This window comes from Caretta caretta, chromosome 6 (assembly GCF_965140235.1).
Source record: "Caretta caretta isolate rCarCar2 chromosome 6, rCarCar1.hap1, whole genome shotgun sequence".
NCBI classification, from domain to species: Eukaryota; Metazoa; Chordata; order Testudines; family Cheloniidae; genus Caretta; species Caretta caretta.
The window spans coordinates 67,622,333-67,649,966 of NC_134211.1; the positions used below are offsets into that span (position 1 = coordinate 67,622,333).

A 27,634-nucleotide genomic window follows, 5' to 3' on the forward strand; every position below is an offset into this window, starting at 1 on the left:
CTCTTTCATTCCACCCAAGTGACAACTGGGTGTTTTGGGGTTATTTTAAAATAAGGGCCTGATTGTGAAAACCTATAGATGACTTAAATGTGTAATTTCTATTTTGTATTTCTTCACTAAGCAGTTATACTTTAGATACCTAGAAGTAATTAAGACAAGTTAAGTCCACTGGGTTGGAAAATTTATTATAATAGATCAGTGTAGCACTACTTCTAACAGGAAACTGCATGCATGCATACAGAGGGCTTGTCTACCTGGAGTCTTAGTGCATAGCCAGCCAGAGTATGAATGTATACAGCTCTAGCCTTCCTCAGCAAAGTTGCCATAGGGTGTCTGCTACCACATAGAATCACAGAATATCAGGGTTGGAAGGGACCTCAGAAGGTCATCTAGTCCAACCCCCTGCTCAAAGCAGGACCGATCCCCAACTAAATCATCCCAGCCAGGGCTTTGTCAAGCCTGACCTTAAAAACTTCTAAGGAAGGAGATTCCACCACCTCCCTAGGTAATGCATTCCAGTGTTTCACCACCCTCCTAGTGAAAAAGTTTTTCCTAACATCCAACCTAAATCTCCCCCACTGCAACTTGAGACCATTACTCCTTGTTCTGTCATCTGCTACCACTGAGAACAGTTTAGAGCCATCCTCTTTGGAACCCCCTTTCAGGTAGTTGAAAGCAGCTATTAAATCCCCCCTCATTCTCTTCTGTAGACTAAATATCCCCAGTTCCCTAAGTCTCTCCTCATAACTCGTGTTCCAGTCCCCTAATCATTTTTGTTGCCCTCCGCTAGACTCTTCCCAATTTTTCCACATCCTTCTTGTAGTGTGGGGCCCAAAACTGGACACAGTACTCCAGATGAGGCCTCACCAGTGTCGAATAGAGGGGAACGATCACGTCCCTCGATCTGCTGGCAATGCCCCTACTTATACATCCCAAAATGCCACTGGCCTTCTTGGCAACAAGGGCACACTGCTGACTCATATCCAGCTTCTCATCCACTGTCACCCCTAGGTCCTTTTCTGCAGAACTGCTGCTTAGCCATTCGGTCCCTAGTCTGTAGCGGTGCATTGGATTCTTCCGTCCTAAGTGCAGGACTCTGCACTTGTCCTTGTTGAACCTCATCAGATTTCTTTTGGCCCAATCCTCCAATTTGTCTAGGTCCCTCTGTATCCTATCCCTACCCTCCAGTGTATCTGCCTCTCCTCCCGGTTTAGTGTCATCTGCAAACTTGCTGAGGGTGCAATCCACACCATCCTCCAGATCATTTATGAAGATATTGAACAAAACCAGCCCCAGGACCGACCCTTGGGGCACTCCACTTGATACTGGCTGCCAATTAGACATGGAGCCATTGATGACTACCCGTTGAGCCCTACATATATCAAAGTATACTACTCAACTTTTGGTGTGCAGAAGCAAGGTCCACACAGCCAGTTAGTGCATGGCAAGCTAGTACTTGTTGCACACTAAGACTCCATGTAGATCCTTGAGAGCAGTTTAACCAAATTTTTAAATAATAAAGTGACAAAACTTGAAGTAGGTTAAGGTTAGAGGTTACAGTTTTCTACCTACTGGTGAATATGCAGAGAAACTAAAGCTAGTTTAAATCATTACTGTCTCAGTCCAGAAACTCACTAAGCACATGCTTAAAGTTTAGCATTTGAGTAGCCCAACTGAAGTTGATGGGACTGCTCATGTGCTTACATGTGGTGCAGTACTGAAGCCTAAGCGTATACTTGGTATTAGTGTGTGAGTCTCTAAAGAGGAACCTTGGCTACGAATAATCTAGGAAGGCCATTTTGAACTGACATTTCCATTTTAAGTAATAACCTAAATTTAAATTGCATTTGGTTGAGGTCCTAGCATTCAAGTAACTTATTTTTATATACACTTGATTTACTAATTGATAAAAGGAACTGTATTAAGTTTCATTTATTTAAGTTTGTAAGCAGCATCACATAAACTTCTGTGTTTTTCAATTATATTTTGACTAACAAAGGTATCTTAAAGTTAAAGTCTATGCTTTAACTAAATAACCTGAAATTCAATAAATTCTTGACACACGATATGGGCAGGTGATCACATAACCATTCTCACAATTATCCCTTCTGGCCTCGGAATCTATGAAATGTTACTAGATGTTTTTAGTCTACTTTTATAATAATTTATTTATTCTAATGGCCTCAGAGTCATTCTTCAGGCATTCCTCACTCCAAATGTGGTGAGAGATAAAATCTGCTGTATTTCCAGGTATTATACACTGCTCTCTTTACTGATGCATTACTTTCAGTTGTGAATATTGAAGTTTTTTGAACTACAGTTCTTTAACAATCCTAATGGCAATACTTCTCCTTGCATCTTTGCTCTGGCATCCTCCCTATGCTGAGTTATTCCACAAACCATGTTCCCATATCAATAGAAGTATAAAATCTTTGTGCTGGGCCAACAAGCAGCACCTCCATGCTCTGCTCACTCCTTCCAGATGCATACCAGAGCTGTTCGTTGCCAAAGCATTTTACATTGTGCATCTGGAAAATCTTCCTCCTTGTATTCTACAGACTTAACTTCCAAAGATACCAGCCACACGCTGTTCAGGATGCAACCTGCGTTATTTTATTATGTTCTGATAAATCTACCTTGCAATATAAGGAATCAGGTTAGAATTTGAGAGTCAGCATCTGAACTCTCAACCACAATAAGGATTCCAGGAGCACAAGCAAATCTCTCTTCCCACTTAATTCATAAAGGTGTACAACTGTGGACCCTCTTCCCCATATCCCATCTTTTTCTTGAACAGTAACCTGAAACAATTTAGATTAGGCTACATCTTGGAAAGCACTGATAAATTTACCTCTTTGGCCTCTACGGTGATGCAGCAGAAATCCCGTGGTTGCTTTAGGTAACACAATGAAGTATCACTCACCAAATATACTGTAAAAAATTGAGGAGGGGGGTGGGTGAAAACAATCACACTACAGCAACGATACACAGCTACCTGCTTTTGAATGTTTCCTCTTTAGAAGAAACGTCCTCATCTGTACAATTCTCCACTGCTTTCAAAGCTTATAAATAACTGTATATTAACTTGTCCGTGCTGAAAAGTAACAGACTAGTGCAAAAGACAGCCTATTGCACCCAATTTCTACAGTTTCTGTCACTGCTGACTGAGTTCAGAACTCTGTCCAACAGAAATGTTGAGACAAGTCTATGGATTAGAACTGAGGGGAAAGCCAGCTCCTTAAGAAGTCGATGACATGAAACTGTAATGAGTAAAACATCAGCTATTTAAAAAGCCCCTTGTTACAGATTTTCAAGCCCATGTCTTTATTTTTTCTGTCAAAAGCCATGCACACCAGTAGTACTATAGACAAATATTTAACAACAACAGTTCCACGGGTCTTCCAAGAGGTAATAATATGTATTTTTAAAAGTAGCACAAAATTTGATTTCCAAACAGCTCAGTGTTTCTTTAGAAGCCAGTATATTACATTGGGTCAATAAAATATTGACTATTCTGGGCACACTGACAATAAGATGAATTTTTTAAAACACAAGTAACATTCTAAAGTAACACCTAAGTTCTGGCTTTGAAATTCCTCATTACGGATTGTCTGAGATAAGGGTCTCCTTTATTTACTGTTTAAGCTTCTATCGTCTCTAAGAGGTGGGTTCAAAAGATCCTGGGTCTCTGTGAATCAATGGTGCTACATGAAATTGACACCATCTGAGGATCTGGCCCTACAGGTACAGGGTCAGAGTGGGTATTTACCAAAAGCATCTCACTTCATAGGTCTGTTGTTCTGTTTATGATGTGGATTTTCACTGAAGTAGGTTCCATTTATTCTTTATTTGCCTTTTCAGCCTCACCTCTTCTGATAAAATGGCTAGCAGTGGGAATTGATAATATTCTTCAGAGGACAGAGACAGCTATGAACCAATTGCCATAAAGTTCCCCTTACACACAGCAATCCCAATTGATAACTCACCCAGCTGAATCTGGCTCGTTATTTTCTCATGTACTCGAGCTGTGTTAATGGTTTTGTCATACAGATGCCTTTTGCCAGGGTCTTTCACCATGCACCACACGTTGGGAAGAGGTCTTTCAATCACTCCAGCTCCCAAAAACCCATGCTTAGTTGCTGATGGGAAGACTTTGTAATAAACCAGTACCTCTTTTTCTGTACACTGGTATCTAAAGAAAAAAGACACGCTTCAGGTATTTGCACTAAAGACAACATAGAAGTGTGTCCAAACACCCCAAAAAGGAAAACATCTGGCATACACTTACTTCCAACCAGCTGCTGCTTGGCAGTTGTAAAAGTTCCTCAGGTTATTTGAACATGCCGCCATAACCTTAAAAATTACAATTCAGAGATGTAATCAAGGGAGAGTTGCCTGATCTATAAATTGTGTGCACCTGTCTTGCAGTACCACAGTTTGTCTCAGCCAGGCTGAAGAGCAAGCCTTAACTGTTTATGTATGAATTAAGTGTATATATCCAGTCATTCGACAGTGGTAAGACCACACCTCCCCATTGCCTATTGTGGGAGAGTTGACAGGACAGTATAAAACTGCCTCTCTGCTTGGAGCACAGCTGATGTTCTCCCAGTGTGATTCCAAACAGAGGCATGTCAAGTTTGGCTCTCCCACCTTCTGCATACATACACAGACACGCATGTACGTACACACATTCAAGTCATGCTGGATACAGCCTGGTCAATAAGCCAGGAAGCATTAATCGGGCAGAAAGCAGAGTGCTTTCACAGAAGAGACCAAGATGGATAGACAGCTTAGAAATTCTTTGAACGTAGTATACTGTATGTATCCTTAGCACAGTGTTAAAACTTAACTGAAATATGGGGAGAAAAGCTTTAGTTTAAAATCCCCATCCCAGTGATGTTGAAATGGTCAGCTATAGTGCTACAATGAAGGGTTAAGTCTGGTAAACTTGTACAATTGCCTGGAATGGTTGAGAACAAGCATGTTACAAAATCTGTAAGACTATACCGTATTGCTCTCGCCAAACTTTCACCATTATGGTGCTCACCAATGTAGGCCATCTGGTTGTTGTTATTTTAAAATTCTAAATAATACACAACAGTCAGAACGCCACAGCTGCAACCTGGCTTACTTCACTTCTGCCATTTCAGTTTCTCTAAGCATCCTTATATACAATTGAGCAATAAAAAGGGCAGGCCACAGTGAGCTGTCATGGTCAAATTGGCTTTCTAGATAGCTGGACAAGGAGTGCAACAGATATTCCAGACAGTGTGTTGTTGGAAACCTGCCACACTGTTAGGAAATACAGAAATAAATAATGACCATGCTCATTTACTCACCTCAGTTGTAGCATTAGCCAAAACGTGTTTGGACAAATCCTGGTATTCTTTTGTAGGAGAGGAACTGACTGAAAGAGTTAGTCCATGAGTGACCCTATCACTGATGCTAGCAGATGGAAGTGATGACTGAACTCTGCTGCTCTCTGTGGAGGATGAAGAAGTTAGAGGAGAAGTCTTTGAAATGGAGAGAAAAAATATTCTATTCAGGGTACTATACTATCTCCATCACCGTGGTACCCAAGTACCTCACAGTAATACATTCAGCAATGTGACTACTATCGTGCAGCTTTCTCAAGAGGAAAATTGAATGTGGATATTTCAAAATAATGTGAGTGCTGTGTGATGTGTTTATAGTTTATATCAGCAAAGGCAAAGAAGTGCATCTTACTCTTGGAACAGAAAGTGATGGGGAAGGTGGTGGTTCTTCAGCATCTCACTTCCTATCGCAACAGAATGTATACTTCTGTACAAGTTACTAAGGGCACAAAAATGCTCATTTGAATTTTTCTTTCTTTCTTTCTTTCTTTCTTTCTTTTTTTTTTTTAAGAGACTGCAAAGGTAATTGGGCCTTAAAACTGACTATCTTGACATCTATCCAGTTCTGAAACATCTGTCACATGATTCACTCCACATATATATTCAGTGAAATTATTCTTAAATGGCCACTCTTAGAATCTTGGTCTGTATGTTGATCCACCTGCAGCTGTTAAAGGTAGATGTAAATTAGAGTAGCCCTCATGAAGCTCTAGAACAGCACAGGGACTGTCATCATGCAGACACAACACCAGGACCTGGGCAGTGTCAAGGAGAAATTTAAGGCTCCTTTCCACACTACCCCGATTTGCACTCTGTGAATTTAGTCCAGACCTAAGGCTATGGCCTAATATGGCAGGATTTTCTGGGATGATCTCACCCTTTGGGAGAGGGTGTGCGTTATTTTGTGCTGGTTTCACTGTGTGTGCATAATGCACTCCTAATGCTGCTGAAAATATTTAAAGAAATAAGTAGCGGGCAGAGCTACTCATGAACTGGCAGATACACTCAAGCAGAATTCTACTACAAAAAGTTTAGCCCACATTAGACTTCACTTCTTTTAAAAATACTTGTTTCTGTCATGAAAGCTCAGTGGAAGTACTGTGTTGACATCTGCTAGGCCTACACAACTAAAGGAGAACACAGTTGCAGATTTTTTCATGCCTCAGTCGAATACTGGAAACTAACAAGGTAAGAAAGCATGCTAGGGAAAAAGATTTCGCTCCATGCAGCTTTTCAAAAAAGACAGGATTAAATCTAAATTGGATAATGTCAATCAAAATCAGTAACTGAAGATTAAAATCAAGAAGGGCTGATAGCTCAGAAATAACCAAAAGACTATTAATACTTTTCACTTAGATAGAGCTTCTTGTGATACAGGTGCGTATTATTAAGATAAGTATTATTAGGTCCATTGTACAAATGGGTAGATTGAAGCAGAAGAGGTAAATCAGTAACAGAGCTGAGAATAAAACCCATTTAACTTCTAATCCTCTAACCACTCAATCACATAAATGTAAGCAAGGCAAGATAGGAGGGACTGCAAGAACTAGTGACACACATCTTGTTTTTATAATCTCCACCTACTTATAATTAAGTTGCAGTATAGTTTAAAGGGTATCACTACATATATACTAGGAAACTAGCTGCGCACACAAGTCAATGTGTGTGTGTATAATGCAATTTGCAAGTCTACACTTGAAAATCTAGCCCCAGACTTCTTTGTTTCAAGGCATTTATACTCTGGTCCTCCTATCTGAATATGTTGCTTTGTTACCTATATCAAAGTACTAACATGGGAACTGGTTCATATGAACCTGTTTGTACAGTGCCTAGCAAAATGAGATTCTGGTTCATGACTGGGGCTCTTAACTTCTATGGAAATATAAATAAATAAATCCTATTTTAGTTTTCAATAAATTCCACCTTAGACTTTGGACACTGGTAGCCAAGATTTTTCTGAAGATGCATAGTAGCAAGATATCTTCAAAACTCTAGAATCAAATAAGAATTGGATGACTGAACAGATAATAAATCCATACAGATTAATGATGTGGATCCCAATTTAAGCATAATTTTTTTTCACTTACCACATGCTGAATTCTTTTGTAGTTGCTCCAACACATAAAGTTGACTATTTCTAACAGCTGAGCGACCTCTTGCATCTCCTCTTGGGAGATCTGCACTTCCAGGATAAATCTGTTATTCAAAAGAGGGCAAAAATAGTTTGTAGTGAGGACTAGGGAAAGAAATATAATTACTTAATCAAACAAATACTATATTTATAGCCTGAAACCTTCTTTACAATACTGGTATTTACATATTAGTTCAGGGAGACCCTTTCCTTTCACTTTGCTCTCAGAATGCTCTGGTTATCTAACTTTTAGCTAGTAGAATTGTTAGAGTTCTTAACAGTAATGCAGTGTCTTGAAATCGAAGTCATACAAAACTTGGTTCATATTAAAGAAGTGAAGACTATCATTTCAGCCATCTTCCTCTGTGGTTATAATGTGGTGACCCACATTTAACATCTTTGGAGCATGCCACACACCAGGACCTTGACAGGTTGGGAGCCCTGATTGACCATTAACCTTCCCCAATACAAAGCCTTCTGCTATTACATCCCTCCTCTCACCACCAAAAAATCAGAAAGGCATTACCCTCACTGACAACCTGTCAGCAATCTGCTCTTACCAGTGCTTCTTGTTTGCCGACTTTACTTGCAGCATAAGCAGCAGTGTTACTGCTGTTATAACCAGATGTTGGGCCAGAGGAAAGACTTAGGCTGGAATCTGTACATAAAGTGCTTGTGCTTACAAGTGTCTTCAGCTTCGCTTCTTCCTGTGAAGGATGCCACAGTGTTATAAACATACTAGAAAGTAGGAGTCGTCTACCTTCACTCGCATCTAGCCAAATAAATGAGTGTACAGTACCTCTGCCAGATGAAATAGGAGTGATCTTATTTGGTGATTTAAAAACAAGTCTCTGTAAGTGGCTGTTCACATTACAAAAAAAAAAAATACCACCACTCCTAACACTAACAAGCACCCTGATTCTTAGAAGCATAGAAATGTACAGCTGGAAGGGACCTCAAGAGGTCATCAAGACCAACCCCCTGCGCAGAAGATGTTTGTCTAGCCCAGTGGTGGGCAAACTGCGGCCCATCAGGGTAATCCACTGGCGGGCCGCGAGACAGTTTGTTTACTTTGGCCACCTGCAGTTCCCAGTAGCTGCAGTTTGCCATTCCCGGCCAATGGGAGCTGCAGGTGGCTGTGCTTGCAGACTGTCAGCGTAAACAAACTGTTTCGTGGCCCAGTTGCATGTGGCCCACAGGTTGCCCACCACTGGTCTAGCCTGTTCTCCAACTATGGGGATTCCACAACTTCCCTTGGAAGCCTATTCCAGTGTCACAGTCAAAGTTTCAGGCCAGAAGGGACCACCAGATCATCTAGTCCAACCTCCTGTGTATCACAGGCCACCAACACCAACCACATAGTAAATTCAACAACTGAAATGAGACCACAGTATTACAGCCCACTAGAGACTAGATGGTTATGTGCCACAGGCAGAGAATAGAAGGGAGGGGAGGTGCACCAATGTTTGAGACCCCTGCAATGGCAGTGCTTAACTATCCTTATAGTACAAAAGTTTTTCCTAATATCTACCTAAATCTCCCTTACTGCAGATTAAGCCCATTGCTTCTTGTTCTACCTGCACTGGACATGGAGAACAATTGATCACAGTCCTCTTAATAAACAGCCCTGAACCTACTTAAAGACTGTTATCAGGTCTCCCTGCTCCCCACCCCCTTTTAGTCAGTCTTCTCAAGACTATACATCCTAAGTTTTTTTTAACCTTTCCTCACAGGTCAGGTTTTCTAAATGTTTTATCATTTTTGTTGCTTTTATTTCGATTCTCTCCAATTTGCTCACATCTTTCTTAACGTGTGGAGCCCAGAATGGGACACAGTACTCCAGCCAAGCCTAACCAGTGCTGAGTTGAGCGGGACAATTACCTCCCGTGTCTTCCATACAACACTCCTCTTAATACACCCCAGTACAATATTGGCCTTTTTCACAACTGCATTACATTGTTGACTCATTTTCAATTTGTGTTCCACTATAACACTCCCTCCCCACCACGATCCTTTTCAACAGTACTACCACCTAGCCAGTTATTCCGTTTTGAAGCTGTGAGTTTGACTTTTCCTGCCTAAGCGCAGTATTTTGCACTTGTCTTTACTGAACTTCATCTAGTTGATTTCAGACCAAGTCTCCAATTTGTCAAGGTCATTTTGATTCTAATCCTATTCCCCAAAGAGCTAGCAATCCCTCCCCGTTTGGTGTCATCCAGCAAATTTTATAAGCATACTCTCCACTTCATTATTCAAGTCATTAATGAAAATATTGATTAGAACCGGACTCACGATGAACCCATGCAGCACCCAGTTTCCCCAGTTTGACAGCAAACCATTGATAACTACTCTTTAAGTTGGCAAATTCTGCGGGAAGTTCAAGACTGTATAGACCAGGAAGACTGAATGACCATATAAACCATTCATGTGGCACTCCAGGTCAAGTGTGTGGCAAGCTGGGGAAACCCTGAATGGTCATGACCTGTGCTGCTTCTGTTTTTTAGATAAAGAATTTCAAGTTTCCAGGCTGTCAAACCAGCAACAGATTTGCTGCGGGGTGGGGGGGGAAACAATCTCCCTGAAATTCCAATTATTCCTCTTGGCATCTCTTCAAGTGAGTCCATGCCTTGACATAACTCAGTGGTAGGACTGAAGATTTTACTTTAGCTGTAACTACTCTATGTAAGCCTTAAAGTAACAAATAGAATTAATTGATGACAAGAAAATACTAAAAACCCTCGGATGGTTTTTTCACCAGAAAGGCAGTTGCAAGTTTAGTTTGCCAGCTCAGATGAAGAACTTTCACAGGCTTCCATAATACAGAAGCTGAGATTGATTTGGCCGATGCACAGTTATCTACTGACCGCTTAGCATTTTAAACGAGGCAGAGGCAATGAAGTGACAGGCTACTGAATTACCTGTCACATATGAGAAGAGGGTGTGACAGTCTATACTATGGTCACCACTTTTACAAGACTTTGATAAATTTTGTACACGGTATGCCTTGTGAGATATCATTTGAAAACTCAAAATCTGCTGAACATTACTGTCCTGGTAAAATATGTGTATCAACATTGTATGTAAACTTATACGTTTCTACTGTATAACACTGATTTAACATGTTCTATAGTTAGAAAGGCAGGGCCAAATCAGTTTTTCAGAGACAATGACTCACTGGTATCCCAGCCAGGTTTTAAAGAGCTATCACCGGCTTAAGCAGCCATTCTCTAGCAACGGGAAGGTGTAAACAAGAAATTTACATTTCATCACAGGGATGATTCAAATCTCACGTCCACAGTGGACTGTGTGTCACCATGACTCAGCAAGGACGTGTCTAGCACAAGAAACTGAATTATAAAGGGGGAGAAAAACACTTGACTTCACCTCTCCTCCTCTCATCTCTCTGCCCATGACATCAATGACTCTCAAAGAACTAAACTAAGGGGGGAGTGGTTCCAGACTGAAACGAGACCCAGCCTATGAAATTTACAACAGTGTATGGTGACACAAAATCTTTGCTTTTAAGTTCACCTAGCTTGTTAAGTTAGGTATTAGCTTGACTATTACTCTTATTTTCTTTTAAAAAAAGAAAAGGAGTACTTGTGGCACCTTAGAGACTAACAAATTTATTTGAGCATAAGCTTTCGTGAGCTACAGCTCACTTCATCAGATGCATTCAGTGGAAAATACAGTGGGGAGATTTATATACACAGAGAACACGAAACAATGTGTGTTACCATACACACTGTAACGAGAGTGATCAGGTAAGGTGATCTATTATCAGCAGGAGAGCAGGGGGAAAAAACACCTTTTGTAGAGATAATCAAAGGTGGGCCATTTCCAGCAGTTGACAAGAACGTCAGAGGAACAGCGGGGGGCGAGGGGGGAGAACAAACATGGGGAAATAATTTTACTTTGTGTAATGCCCCATCCACTCCCAGTCTCTATTCAAGCCTAAGTTAATTGTATCCAGTTTGCAAATTAATTCCAATTCAGCAGTCTCTCGTTGGAGTCTGTTTCTGAAGTTCTTTTGTTGAAGAATTGCCACTTTTAGGTCTGTAATCGAGTGACCAGAGAGACTGAAGTGTTCTCTGACTGGTTTTTGAATGTTATTTTCTTTTGTAACCAATCCTGTCTTTTATGCATCATCACTTGTAATCACTTAAAATCTATCTTTCTGTAGTTAATAAACTTATCTTATTGTTTTATCTTAACCAGTGAGTTTGGATTCAAGTGTGTGGGAAACTCCACTTGGGATAACAAGGCTGGTGCACATATCATTTTACTTTGATGAAATGACAGACTTTCTATGAGCATACATTGTTCAGTAGTGTGCTGGACAGTACAGGATACACATTTCTGGGGGAACATGACTGGTATTAGAGAACTTGCGGGTGTTGTCCTGTATGTAATTCATGAGTGACTGGTCAGAGTGCTCATGTATTTAGTTGGGAGTGAATTTACATGTTGAAGGATGTGTGAGCAGGCCAGGGGTAACTGTTCTGACCCCAAAGTAGTGGAAAAGGCACCCCACGTTAGTGAGTTAAGGCAACACCACTGTTCAACGGTCCAGATTGTACCCTGGGGGATGTCTCAGAGGGTTACTACAGCTTCTGCTCATAAGAGGTGACAAAGCAGTTGCTATAGGAAAAGTATGGTCACAAATTAGGCAGAGTGACCTGAAGGTAATATAGTACCATTCCAAAGTCAGACAAAAAAACCCAACAAAATTCTCACATATGCAGGAAGGGTGACAAAATACAAAACAAAGGGAAGAGGCAAACACACACACACCAGACTAAAGGGAAAGAGAGAGAAGCAGACTAAAAAGGATGGTGAAAGATTTTCTTTTCATCTTGTCATTTTAACGTACAGAATTCAACCGCATTAAGCCTATATCAGTAGAGTCGCTGCATGCATTAATATCCAGCACTTGTGGCTTAAAGATGTCCTCTCATACAGTGAGTGAAGCTTATGAGTCTTGGCATATTGTCAATAAAATGACACTATTGCACAAAGACAGTCCAGAAGCACCATCAGTAAATCAGTGTGGGGTTGTTTGTTTTTAAATACAAGTTAACAAGATTATTCCTTATTACCTTTGCCCCCTTAACAGGCAAAATTAAAGAAAAAGATCTGCCTTGGGCTTAATCACCATCACAGTTTCTTTTTTAAAAAAGAAAGAAATTGTATTAACACGAGTCATTCAAAACAGTTCAGTCACTACAGTAATTTAACGCTCACCTTCTGTAGATGAGAAAATATTTGCTCTCGTATACGTCTCTTTTCTTGCTCAGCTCTCTCCCGAAGTTTGTCCCTTGCTCTTGCAATTTCAGTCTTGGCCTCCTCTCGTGCTCTCTGATAGTCTCGGAGTAGCAGTTCAATCTCTGAAGGATACTGGATAACCCTCCTCTTTGGTTCTTGGACTCTAAAGATTGGGGGTGGGGAAAAGACACACTAAGAAACGTCTGATACAATGCCATGGGACAATGGTAAAGAATCACAGAAAGAGATGCTTTCTTCCAACACTGAACAAGGAACTTCATAATAAGGAAAACAGGATTATTCCTAAAAAATACTGTCTCTCCCTGCTTCATGGAAGAGCTTCTGGATAGCTACCTAGCTTCTCTCCCCCCTCCTGAAGATTTAAAGAAAAATGCACACATGGTCACCTTGGGCTTTATTTAAATACAAAATCTTCAATATGTATGATTATGTGTGAAGAAGAATTATATCTGCAGCAGTAACAAAACTCAACAATGCATGTTCTACTGAAGTAACAGCCGCATTTCATCACCCCACTATGCCCCCTTTTGCTTCTTGGTTATCCCCTCATTCTCCCCCTCCCCCGCAAACACACGCCTCTAATTCTCTCTCAATGGGCAGCATGGAACTCCCACAATGAGTCAACTCAGTGATCACCTCTGAAACAAGCTTCTCACAGGCACATGGAAAGCCTTGGCACGAGTTGCATCACTTATCCTTTCCCACGTGCTGTCCCCAGTTCCCAGACTGTGCAATTACCACATCATTCACATCTCCTTTGCAGGCCTCACAACCGCTGAGCTTGAAAATTGGATTCAGGGTGCATGTCTAGTATTCATCACAGTGAGAATACTTACACTTCTGTGACATCCTATTAACATACAGGAGCAACTTAAGGTGCTGATTTTGATCTATTAAGCTCATTAAAACAAGGGTCCCAATTATCTATTAGACTGCCTCTCTCCCCATCTACCATCAGGACAGTAAAGTTCAGCTGGGGCAGTCTCTAAATTCAAACAACTTGGGGTTGGGATTCTCAGCAGAGAGCCCTTGGAATTCACTTCTCTCACTATTCTGACAGAGCCCAAGTTTGTTGATATTTAGAGCATAATGCAAAACCCATCTCTCTTCCTTGGCTTTTTGAGTGGGGAGTGAAAGGAGAGGTTGGTGAGTAATTCATAATAAGTGGGGTGGAATCTTGCTTTTGAGAAAGTCTTTTGCTAAACATTGTACATGTGCAAAAATAAGTCCATGGTTTACTGCTTTAGACTATCAATTCAAACTAGGTAGATATGAACTACATGGCATTTTCCTTTGCAGTGGGGAAAGGTTAGTTTTCCCTAAGTCATGAGAATCTTTTCTAGGTTAATAGTTTGAAAAGGGAAATCAAATTGACCAAAACTTGTATGGAAAGTTTTTGCCTTCTCTAGAAGAGAATAATAAACAACTCTCCTGCCCCAAAGTTCACCACTTCTACATCTGGCATTCCACAGGAGAATCTAAGTGCTCATGCTACCACAGACACATCACTGTTCACCTTAGTGAATAAAATGGGAGTTGTGCATGTACACCTGAGGGCAGCATGGGTTGCCAAAGCTGAAGTTTACATGTCTCTACCTAGTATTTTCTACTACATTTCTTCTCAGTTGCTGCAGGTACTCTCGGCGTCTGCTGGGGAGATCCAGATCCCGCTGGTTTGTGTCCAACATCTGTAACAGGCTCAGATGCTTTTGTGGACTGAGACTGCGGGTTCTCCTATAGCTCTGCAGCCTTTCCTCCCTCTGCTTTCTCAGGGCTTCGATTGTCTTCATGTGCCTATTTAAGGGTACAAGGTCAGAGTTACAAGGTATGCACCAGGTAAAGTTACAAAGCTCACTTTTCCAGAGTGATATATTCCACTGCTAAAGACCCTGAAAACCAGGTAAAGTGAAAACATGAAATTCACAAGAATCTAACAAAGGACTCCTGCACAGCCCCCATCAGTCACATGATCACAGGAGTTGCAGAAATGCTAAACCATTAAAATAGTAGGAAATGTGTACAAAGAATTAGAACTCACTTTCATGTTTTTAATAACTATTGGGGGGTGGGGGGAATCAAGAGATACGCTCAATACTCATCTTAAGCTTTTAGGTTATAATGATAACTTCCTGATTTCCAATACAAATATTACCCTACAATAAGAATCTTATAAAAAGGGCTTAATTTTTCCTAGTTTCTCCACCATTGTCTTTTTATTTGTTTTTGCCACCTTCACATTCCCATAGCAGTATTTGCTAACAGAAACAAGAATGAAATATTGTTATAAAAAATACAGAGGCATCAAATTTTTTACATTGCAGTAGCTCATCAACAGAATCCTACTTTGATGGCTCACAGTGCAGAGATTTGTGTGTGTGATTCTCATAGCTGCTAATGATTTTGGTTAACTTTGTAGAAGGGGGACGTTGGACCTGAATACTCTGTAGCTTGTACTTCTTCCCATTTCCATGATTACAGTGAAAGCCTTGTTCTTCATTATTATTTATACTACGGGTAAGAGAATCTTAATGTTACGCTTGTTCATACAAATGTTTCTGTTCTCCAGTTAAGATCCCTTAATAAACTGAATATTTAATACTTATGTTTATTAATTATTATTATTATTATTAGTGTATTTAAAATGCATGAGATTCCACATGAAACTATTTTAAGTAATTTACCTTTCATAAAGTTGCTGCTTTATGGGAACTGAAGTCAGATCCTCTCCTGCTCCATTCTGAAGAATTCTCAGCAGTGCATCTGTTTCTCCAATTCCATAATTCAGCTTTGCTTCAGTAAGCTCTACAGTAAGAGGCTGCTGCTTCATATCCAGATGTATGCCAGACATAATCTGGGCACGCTCTCTTCGAAGTCTCTCAATTTCTCTTGTTTTACTTTCCCAAGGCTGGGATTTCCCTTCTGTTTCAGTTGCTCGTTTGCTGATTGACTTCTTTTCCATTTGATTTTGTAAATCAGCAGCACTGCCAGTCAAGCTAATTACTGAGGATGGAGGACTGCCCTTCACTCCACACCAGTTGCTAAATTTATTGTGTATGGGCAAGTCACGAAGACTATAGCTTCGTGGCCTGTGGGTCTTCACTAAGGATGCATTCTCGTTTAGTAGAATTTCAGTATTACATTCACTTGCAGAAGCCGATGCTGTATCGTCATCTTGAAGGGGTACATGCATATCACTCATTTTAGAAAGTGGAAAAGGGCAGTTATTTTGATTTTTCCAAAAGGAATGGTGGAACTGTGCAGAAGACGCTTCCATTTGATGTTCTGGAGATCCATCAGCATTTGTCTTGCTTGACCAACACGTACTAATTTCTTGATTAAAAAACAAGTCAGAATTTGGAGGTGAATGTCTACATTCCTCAACATAAGACGTCTGAGCGTGGTTTTTAATCAAAGAGGCATCAGAACTTCCAGTGGTTTTGTCATATCTGATTCTTCCTGAAGAGCCTCTTCCTCTTCTGGTGACATACATACAACGTAGTGAACGTTCCACTGGAATGTGCTCTTTGAGATCATCAACTAAATACTCCCCATGACCAGAAACCTCTAAAGTGCTACTTGAATGATACAATCTTTTTGCACGAATTGTAGTGTGTGCGTCAACAGTGAATCTGTGCTTTTCCTTCGACTCTTTTGAAACACCTACTCCTAAGAACTCTTTAGCTGTGTTCTTATCTGAGAAACTTGCAGATTTCTTGCTCACTTTCTTGCTATCTCTAGAAGTGGCAGATTCATTGTCTGTTTCTGTTTGTGAAGAATTGTCTACATGAGGCTCCAAGGTGCCCAAGCCAGAACATGAACGTGATCCTTGCTTTCTTTGATTACTGAGAGAACTTGAAGTATCATTAGGATGTTCCACAGATCCCTTGATAGAACAAATGGACTTGCTACAGGTAACCTGGTTGCTTGGATTTGCACTAAGTGTTAGAATAGGGGAAGAGGCTCTGTCAACTAATAAGGTGTTTTTATAACATAGTTTCCTTTCTATTGCAATATCAGATTCATCAACAGTTCTCTTATCCTGAGTGTAATGTGCTGGAGATGGAGACGTACTAGAAGTAGAGCTGCTAACTACCATGCATGAAGATTCATCTTGTCCTGAACTCAGTGAAGATGATACAACAGGAGAAACTGTGGGACTTCCAAAAGCAACATTCTGCTGTGCACTGAATGGTGTTTTTTGAAGATCTAAGATAGGAGTGGAGGCTCTGGCTAACGAAGGCAGATGCATAAAGGATTCTCCCAAAATATTAGCAGCAGAATCATTGAAGACAGGCATGCTCTGCATTCTCATTTCAATGCTTTCTGGAGTTCTCTCTTGAACAGCCAGACGTACATCTTTCTTTTCCTGAGACCTACATACGGCGTCTGAACCTACCACTTTCACAATCACATTCACTTCCTGAGCTTTCATCAATTCATTTTCAATTTTTGCCTGGAATAGGTTTTGCTTGTTTTTGCTTTGTGGGTGTTCTGAAATATCAGCTTGAATGCCTACATCTCCTGTAGTTTGCGTACAACTGTCTGACATAGTAGCCCTTACAATCTCTTCAGCAATTCCTCTTTGATTGATTTTGGCATTCTGCTCGTTATCTATAACATTCTGTTGGGAGAGGTTTCCCAGCAGCTCAGAAGTGTTATGAAGAAGTTGTGATAGGTGCATGGACAGATTCTGCATGCTCATCCAAGAAGAAGGTCGCTGAAATGAACTCCTATTTGTGTCTTGTTTTCTTGCAGAAACATCTGTATAACTTCTCCGGTGCCTTTTCTGTCTTTTATACCTTCCTGTAGCCATTGTTTGTGTTCCCTGCTCACAAGTAATGCCTTGTGGTTTTTTGGAGGCCGTTTCTGACTCAGAAGGGTAGAGGAGTACAATTTCATCAACTTGCATGGAACTGTTTCCAGGTTGTTCAGAAGGATTCTCAAATTTCGAAATTCTGTTTTTGGGGTTCGTTTCAAGTATCTCACTGGATACATTTACATAATGCTTGCTGTTGTCACTTGAATATGGAGATTCAAAGCCCTGTCTCACATCATCCCATCCCTGGGGGTCTTCAATGCTGCTTAAAGTGCTTGATAGTACTTTTGCATTAGCATAAGAACTGAGATGAGAGTGAAAAGGGGAGTTTTGAGAATTCAATCCATTATCCACACTGGAGCACCTCATAACCTTATGATTATCTAGACTTAGAGGAGGCTGACTGCAAGAGACATCACTTGCACTACCAAAAACATATTGCTTCCAACCAATCTTGCAGAGTCCATCTTGCTGCCATGGATGAATGTATGGATTGATATCACTTGAACTAAAATGCATTGCATCTTTATTGTCCTGTAAAAATAAATCTGTTTCTTCTGGTTGATATCTCAATTCTTCAATTGTCTCTTCATTGCACTGTGGTAAAGTAGAAGTATTTGAATGTTTTTTTGCTTCTATATCCATGGAACGACCAGCTCTATGTGCCAAAGCAGTTGAATAGTGAACAGCAGAGGGCTCTAAGGAGTTGCTGCCTTGGCTTCTCTCCCCATAATTTTGTGAGCTTTTTGGATCATAATTAGCAGGTCTCTGAGTTTGTACCAATCTCTGCTGAAATCTGGGTTTGTATTTAGCCAGTATTAACTTATCTGACTCCAATTTAGAAAATCTTTCAATTCCATGAAGATCATCTTCAGTTGGAGATGGAGGCTCAACACTCATATTCAATTCTTGTAAAGATTTAGAGGCAGGATACAAAGAAAGATGTGCCTTAGATGAAACTTCTGAAGTGTATTCAAGATCAGAGATCGCAGAAATAGCTGGGGCTGACAATATGTGATTCTGTAAACAATGTCTTTGTTCATCTTGTTTGCAATGCTTTGTATTTAGTGCAGTAAAGTATGATTTTTCATTCCTAAGTAATACCAACTTGGGTTCCTGTGGAGGCAAACAACTGTTTTCTGGTAAAATTTTGAAGCACGTATTCTCATTTTTCACGAAAGAAAGATTTAGCCTTTCTGATTGTGAAGTCTTTCGCTTAATCTTCATTATATTATTTGCCATTATCTGATAATTGTCAGGACTATCAACACTTGAACATGCATTATTTTTGCAATGTTCCATATCTTTTCCACTTCTTACTTTTGCTCTATTTTGATCTTCTTCCTTTGCATGCCCATCCTGCCAATTGTCTTGTAAATCTATACATGAATTTATTTCAAAATCTGAGGCAGTGCGATATGTTTCTTTGGGATCCGCAGCATTATCATCTGTGGGACATACTCGCCCATTCAGATTATACATGTACCTGGAATCCACATTAATGTTTCCTGAACATGGGTTTTGCGATATTGTGATTTGTGGGGCCATGAACTCATTGGCAACAACTGATGGTGCTATGGTTTGATTTTCAACAGGATCTTTTCTTAAAAATGTTCTTCTCTGATTCCTGTCTGTTGCAGGAAGTGCTTTCTCCAAGTTTGAATGCAATTCCTTCTCATTTCTGCTAATTCTTGCTCTCATATTTTCCTCTTTATTAAGAGTTGCTCTTGCAGCATCCTCAAAAGCAAATGATGATGACATAGAAACATCATCTACTTTCCTTAGGTTTTCTAAAAATGCTTGTTGTAGTGAAACTTTATCAACTTCTGTTTCATTGTTGAGTTGTTCAGAGTTACTTTTATGTATTGATTTTCCATCTTCAGTAGGATATCCTTGAGAGGTAGATTTTGTATCATCTATTGGCAGATGTCTCTTTTCTTTTGTAAGAGAAAGTACAATATTTGTTGAAGCAGATGGCTGCTGGTCAAATATCACAGTATCATCAGATTGACTCTCTTGCATTTGTACTATAGCAAATGCAGAACAGTTTGAAGTAGCTGCATGTGAAACATCGTATCTGCTAGTTTCATTGTAACCAATGTCAGCAGTAAGAGGGTATTCTGAAAACATTTTTAATGATGGGTAAGAAACTTTTGGAACTTCTCGAGGAAACTCTCTCTCTTGTCTTTCTTGTAGAGAATGAGGGTTTGTAAAAGTAGATGACAACGGGTCAGTCAAAGAAATGTCTTGCAATGAGTCGTCAAGCTGCCTAAATTTCAGAGATTTTGAGTCTTCTGGCAAATTAGAGGTTTCAAAGGTACTAAGATTGTTGGAACTTTGAAATGTTGTATAAGCTGGAACATTCTCCACAGTGCATAAAGGAAGAGGTTTTGTTTCCTTATTGCTATTTTGTTCAAGATTTTGATATGTAAGCAAGCTCTTCTCGGGTAGTTTCATGCCAGAACTACCAATATAGTCCTCTGAGTATAAACACAATATTTTTTCTTTTATACCATGGCAAATCTGGAAAGAATCTTGACTTTGTTCTTGCTTTTCATCAACTCCAACTACCTCTTTAGTGATTTCATCATGCTGTATGTCTGTTCTCTCTCTCTCTCCAAACACAGAACAAATTTTGCTTTCATGATCTTTCTGATTTACAAACAGATCATCAGAAACAAGTATCGGTACATCCAAATCTACTGATTCACTTTCAAAGTATTTTGTTTTTCCAGAACAAACAGCATCAATTTTACATTTGTCTTCTCTGCTGTCTACCAAAACATTTGCAAGTGTAACGGGGCTATTCTTCAGCAGACCAGAAGAATATTTAGAAACACAAGAATTCATATTATATCTTGCAGAGTCTTCTTCATAATGAGCATTTTCCCACAAGGGTTGATTAATACTTTCCCCAAGGGTCTCAGAAGCAACTGCAGAGTTGTCTGGATATCCCACACAGAGATCTCTAGAAGCCCTGTATGCCTGAATCTCACTGGGTTCAGTTTGATATCCAAATACATCAGGAATCCTTTCACTATTACTTTTACAGTCTGTTTTAATATAGTCTGCAGTTGAACATTTCTCTGTCTGATTGCATTGCGCTAATTCTTTCTGACTTATATTCATATTTTGAAAAACTTTCTGAGGACAGACCTCTGGTAGTGATTGCTTTATTTTCTCTCTCATATCATTATCTTTCAACATTGAAGAGGAAAGCAGATTTTTATTATCTGAAGTCAGTGGACCAGACACAGCCATTGACGCAGCCATACTTCCTTCTTGAACTATATCGTCAAAGGAATTAAAACAAACTTTTGATTCTCCCCGCACACTTAAGCCTGTGCTGTGCTCTGTCTCAGAATTGCTCACATTTTGAATTATATCTTCAGGAGAATCTAACCTTCCCAGGGAAACTGAATAATTTGTTGTGCCTTGACTGGGTGCAGCAATTATGGATTCGTGACACTCTGCAATATAGGAAGTTGAATTTATGTCATCCCTATCAGGAAATTGCCCAGATACAGCATAATTAGATGTGTTGTTTAATACAAAGTTTCCTTCCCTCTCCTTGTTCTGCATGATCATGGTTTGCAGAAAATCACTGTCTTTATTTTGCATTTTATGAGAAAATGATTCATCTCTTCTCTCTTTGTTAAGTGTACTGGGTGCTCTGACACACACATCATTCTCCATTAATGTTTCATAGTAAGGAAGAACTCCAGTACCAGCATTGCTATTAAATGACTTTACATGTCCTCTTAACACAGTGGGATCATCCTGCACAACTTCTGTGCTGTTATTTATTCCAAAATATAAAGGATGATTTACAGACTGACATGGAAAGACTTTAAGCAAACACTGTTGAGTTTCTTCAGAAGACTTTATAGCTTCTGGTGTACGCTGTTGTTTATTAGGTACCGAGGAATCATTGGCATCATTTCCAGAATAACCTTTAGATACCCAATGACTTTCTTTTAAGATCTCATTTAATTTATTATTTGTCGGTTGGTGGCTGCCTTTGTTTTCAGGTGGAACTTCATTTTGATTTTGTGAAGCAGTCAGTTCTCGACTCTCAATGTTTTCTTTGAAAGCCTTCCTTTCTTTATTGGTTCTAAAAACAGACGCATTATATGTTTTCACACTTTCATTTCTTACATCTGCTTTAACCATTTGTACCAGATTTATCAGATGCGTTTTCTCCTTCTCTTGTGCTATGAAGCACATTGGATCAGATTCAAAATTATCAGGTCTGCTTCCAACAAAATTTACATCCAAATCTTCAGACACCCCATACTTGGGATAGTCGGTATAAGAACTCTTATCTGTATTGCTATTCTCTTTAATATGTCTTCCAGATTTTCCTCTGATTACGTTTTGCTCAATTACTGCACTATCATCAGCTGAACTGTCACAGTTATTAATGTCTTCCACCAATTTATTCATAATATCTGTTTTGCCCTTCTTTTCAATTGCATCATGGCTACCTCCTGTTAACCTTAAAGTATCAACTGACAAAACATCTTGTTCTTCTAGCTTAGAAGAAGCTGTAAAGTATCTTTCTGGGATCTCAGATTCAATTATAAATTTTTCACTGTTGTCTCCGTCACAATACATCTGATCGAGAGCTGGAGTCTCTTGTGTAAATGAAACATTTACATCTGTGTGCAGTTCACCTCTTCCTGTGCTAACCAACATCTCATCGTCTTTTATATTAGTTTGTTCCTCACTCCCAACCATTTTGGAGTTAGTTATGCTTCCATCAACTTTGTTTTCTTGATGAAAGTTCTTATGGGCCAAGCAGTCTGTTATACAAGTTTCACTTGTATTGCTAGAAACATTTTTTTGTCCCTTTTCACTGTTTTCTAAGGAGTTCTCTTCCCCACAACTAACTGGTATTGTTCTGGCTATGCTTTCAGTATTCAACACATTTTCTGTTATTCTGTTAGTCTGCTTCAATTCCTCATAAGAATCAAGGAAGCCTATAGTATTCTCAGAGAAATCTGATGAGCTGGAACGCACTGATGGAGTGCTTTTAGAAGCAGCTTCAGTCTCTGTTGAACAATAATTTATTTCTATGTTTGCTTTCCTTTTATTTTGATGAATGCTATTTGTCTGAATGAAACTGTCAGAAATCTCCACTGTTTTTGATTCATCAGTGTCCCTTACACCACCAACACCAAACACACCTGATTCTTCTTTCTCTGCCTCTTCCTGCAGTACTGTTGTGTGCACCTTTTGGTAAAACTCATGGTGATCTTTGCAAGCCACAAGATCACTGGGATCTTTTGATCTCTGAACCAGACTATTGCTTTCCAAATTATTTCTGCTCCTTTCTGCAATATCACATTGGGCTTCAACTACAGAGAAGTTATGTAAGGTTTCAGTCTGCCTAGCTTTAATTTCCAAAATATTGTTTTCCAACTTGATGACACTGTTAACCAGTTTAGCAATTTCTTCAGTGGTGTTTATTTTTTTACTCTGATAGGGAACCATAGTCTCTTCCAGGATAATTTCATCTTCAGTATCGGTTGCCTTCTTTGTGCATTCAGATTTTTTATTCACACTTGGACTCCCTTCTTGGAAAGCAGTGTCTGATACAGTTGTATTATGTTCAAGCACTTTTCCGGAGTCTGTTTTTACATAATTACTGGTTCCTCCAACAAACAAAACCTCTCCTGAGAAATCACTTTCACTAAGAACCACACAAGAAAAAGCAGTTTCACTCTCTTCTCTTGATTCAGGAAAGGATTTGTTCTTGGTCTGAGTATCAGAGAGAACGGCTGCATCATATCCCACAGGAACTTCAGCCTTTTTATGCATGTTGTTTTTCTGCTCTTCAGATTTTAAGCAACACATTGTGCAGAGGCAATTAGAATTTATTCCAGAACAGCAGCTTTTTTGGACATTGTTTTCTATACTGAAATTAGATCTGGTGTCACAAATTTCATTAACTGCTGTAAGATCCTGCAGTTGTGTATTATATTTCTCAGTTTCAGAAGTATGTAGAAAAAGATTAGTTTTTGCTGTGTCACAGTAAAATTCACTTGAGTTGGACTGTGAGGTGGATTCATCTCTAATTTCACAAGTAGCTGTAGTTGAGAGCTCAGTGTTTTTTCCATTTAAATTCACATTAAGGTATCTTAATTCATCTACCACCAAATTTCTATATTTGGATGATGACCTTTCCTGGCCTACAGGGTGAGAACTCAAATGATCTTTTTCTTTACTTTCACTGCTTTCTTTTCTTATAGTCTCAGGACATAATGCGGTGTTTCCCAAAATGTGTAGGGATAAGCAACTTTCAGGATTGTCAGCCTGTAAACTTTTAAGAAAATGATTCTTTAAAACAATTTTCCTTTGAAATTCACAATTATTTTGTGAACACAGATCTTCATCCTGTTCATATTCTTCAGGATCTCTGAATGAAGGGGCCTCCAAGGCAGTTTCAATAAATATATCTCTACTTGTTGTATTACAGACCAACTCTTTCTGAGAAGTGTCTATTGATATTGCAAGTTGGTCATAACTAGCATCCTGGGGAAAGGTTGCAGGACCAGTGCGATAGGGTTTTCTTTCAAAAGAAAAATCTCTGTCTGTGGTTATTTCTCCTGCAGACAACTGTTGGTAATCCATCTTCTGCATAGATTCAAAATTATTCCCCCTGTAACTGAGTAGACCTACTTTACCAGCAGAATTTTCTCCTTGTTCAACAGAAGTCTGAAGTGCATAACTTTTCTTTATACCAGTGTTCCTGTTCTTGTTTGACAGGTCACGGAGAAAGAAACCCTCATCACAGGATGTTGATGTTCCCTCTTTTGCAAAGAGCTGACCATGTTTTTTATATATTCCGTGTTTTACTGAAGATGTTCCTACTGTGGGTAGTGAAGCTGTATCAGGAGACAGCTCTTTACACAATCCACTGGCAGCTGCATTGACAGATGCATCTCTTGTGTTTGACTCTATTGTTTTTGATTCTATTATCAAATTATCACAATCATTATCTGTGTCGTCTTTTTCAATAGTTCTAAAGAAGCTATTTTCTAAATCAGAATCTCCATGATCTTTTCTCTGCTGTAAAACATAGGTAGATGGTGCTGAAATGAAAGATATTTTTTTAGAATCCTGATCCTTGGACAGTTCAGGATAAATTTTGGGGAGAGAGCCCTCTTCTTTTCCAGATACTGAGAACAAACAATCTGTCATGGAGGTTTTTTTCAAACAGCTATACTGTTGTGTGTATTCAACAGTAGATCCATAAGTAGATGATACAGTAAGCTGTTTGTGTTTAGGATGAGCTGACTTGACATCTTCACAATAACCACGTTTTGCTGAAAATGTTGAAATGGGGACACATGAAGTGCTTGGTCCTATTGAACTGACAAACAATGACCTAACATCTGGAGATTCTAAGACAGAATTTTCATCAGAATTTGCATTTTCTTTGACCATCTTACTTAATAAAGATCCACTCTCAGGAACTTTGTTTGTATCTATCTTAAAATGTGTTGTTTCTGGTAATGGTATTTCTGATCCATCAGAGGAGAAAGTTGCATTTATCTCATTTACGCCATGTGATAAATGAGAAATACTATGTAACTGCTTATAGCCAGAGACAAAAGATACTTCAGCAGCTGACTGCTTTAGGTCATCTTTCTTCATCCAACATTCCAGCTTGCTCAGATGAGCACCACAAAATTGTAAATTTTCACGAAAAGAAGGTACAGCTATTCTGGGGCTGCTGATTTCACTTTCTGAGTCATATGAAGACAAAGCATCAATGAGCGTCAAAGGGTTTCCGCCTGTAGAATTAAGTCTTTGATCAAGAAACCCTTCTTGTTTTATAAAACAAACCTTCATCTCTTTCAACGGCTGTTTGCAATTGTTATTGCAAATGGACTGTGTTTGAGTACCCAGATAAAAAGAACTACTCTGCTTTAGATCATAATTTGTTCCTTTTACATCTTTGTCACAGACTCCAGGCTTCCGGCATTCCTCAGTCTGTATGGCTGGGGACCTAGGACTCTGCAGCCTCCAAAATATCTCTGCAGGCACTTCATCAGATGAATCAGATTTGGATTCTTCTATCAGATCTTCTGCTAACACCTCTTCTGCATCAGCTAAGCTATCCAGAGAAAAGCTTCTTTCAGTCTTTGCCAATCTACTGCGTGATGTGGATGAGGTCACTAAGGGTGAGACATGGTGATCATATCTGCCTTTGTAAAACTTAACTGGCTCTTGGTGAACCAATAACTTGTGAAAACGTTTTTTACTTTGTTTTTTGGCTTTATTTTCTTTTTCTACCAGAGAGTCTTGAGACATCTGACTATCATCACTTTCAGAATCTTCTGGGTTGGTGATACATTTATTCCGGTCTGAATCTTCCTGTTTCAGTTGCTCGGTCAAGGCTTTTGCATAAGCACAGGAGAGAGAATCCACAGAGTAGGAACTATCAGTATCAGAAAAGTCATTTTCATCATCCTCTTGCCAGTTCCCTAGCAGATCTGTGGCTGCTTTTGAGATTCCGACGTTCAACACCTCAGCACTGTGCCATTTTTTTTCAATGTAACGGAGTGGTGTCTGGATGTTTATCTTATTAAGGTTTCCTACTGAAGTAGCTGTCATCAGAAACTCCTGCTTTTCCACTGACTGCCTATCATGATTTGGCAAGGATGACTTTGGCTCTCTTTTCAAGTTCCTCGCTGTTTGACTTAGACAAACTGATGGAGGCTTTCCACGCACTATTGATTTTTTCACTTCCTTGGTAAAGCTTTCTGGAAGTGAATCTTGGCGTTCTCCTCTTAAATCCATTCTAGACTTTTTATGAGATACCTGGGCTTCACTTTCTTCTAGCTGTCTCCCTGTAGGCTGACTTGAATCTCCTAATACCTTCGCTTTGGTCACTTGTGTCCCTGTAATAAAGGTTTCAAGTTCACCTTTCTTCTTAAGCTGATTGGGAGAGAGGCTCTTAGAGGTCTGGCTTTGAGGTTCAGTTTGTACTAGTCTATCATCTAATTTTTCCATTTTTTTATTATCTGTGTTGATATGTAATATAACTGGACCATCACAGTCTTTTTCTGCTCTTTTTTTATTTCCAAACAGTGATGTCTTTTGTTTTTTAATTAGCTGTCTCTGTGTCGGGAAGGAACTATACCTCTCATCATTAAGGTCATCTCTCCTGGAATTGTCTTTAATTGTTCTGGGTAGATATTCTAGAGACAACGTTTTCCATGGTGGATTGCCTTCATGGCATTTATAAGTATTTGGTGAGGTAGATAATTCAGAGGTGGTCTTCCTCTTCAGGAAAGAGCTGTGAAAATAATGCAAGACAAAGAATCAGAGGCTTTTACATACTGCATGACTATATAAGTATATATTATGTCCTTGGCTCACAGAGACTCCATAGCTGTAATCACTATTAATCACACTATAGTTCTGAGTCACTGAAATCCACTTAACACAAGCCTAGTCATGCCCCTACCTTTACCCTGTGGTTTCCAAATTTAAGAGAGCTCTCTGGGGAGATTCCCAGCTAGTTTAGTAATGGCTACTCAGCTTCAAAGTCTGAGCCAGATACAGCATTTTAGTCAGTGATAGGCAAAAAGCAATGTTGTTACTATTATAAATGATTTCAGAATGCCCACAAGAGTGCTGGGTGCTTCATAGGAAAACAAACAGAAGACAAGTCCCTGAACTCTAGAGCGTACAGTCTAGTGAGAGACTTCTCAATCAAGTTATAATATCAAGGAAAAGGGAATGATGCAGGGTTATATGTACAATCAGATTGCATCTGTATATATTAGGGCTGTCAGGTGATTAAAATAATTAATCGTGATTAATCACACTGTTAAATAATAATAGAATACCATTTATTTAAATATTTTGGATGTTTTCTACGTTTTCAAATATATTGATTTCAATTACAACACAGAATACAAAGTGTACAGTGCTCACTATTTTTGATTACAAGTACTTGCACTGTAAAAAGAACAAAATAGTATTTTTCAATTCACCCAATACAAGTAC

General features: G+C 39.4%; 1 protein-coding gene across 2 annotated transcripts in view; it reads right to left on the reverse strand.

Moving 5' to 3' along the window:
- STARD9 (StAR related lipid transfer domain containing 9) overlaps positions 1-27,634 on the reverse strand; it is a 188,806-nt gene that overhangs the window by 5,715 nt on the left and 155,457 nt on the right. For both annotated transcript variants that reach the window (XM_048854798.2, XM_075129679.1), the window contains exons 24-32: positions 15,474-26,918; positions 14,389-14,586; positions 12,751-12,934; positions 8,067-8,213; positions 7,463-7,571; positions 5,340-5,482; positions 4,289-4,353; positions 3,987-4,192; positions 2,852-2,931 (exon numbers count right to left, since the gene is read on the reverse strand). In XM_048854798.2, the coding sequence (XP_048710755.2) occupies positions 2,852-2,931; positions 3,987-4,192; positions 4,289-4,353; positions 5,340-5,482; positions 7,463-7,571; positions 8,067-8,213; positions 12,751-12,934; positions 14,389-14,586; positions 15,474-26,918 (12,577 nt within the window). The remainder of the gene's footprint in view (positions 1-2,851; positions 2,932-3,986; positions 4,193-4,288; positions 4,354-5,339; positions 5,483-7,462; positions 7,572-8,066; positions 8,214-12,750; positions 12,935-14,388; positions 14,587-15,473; positions 26,919-27,634) is intronic.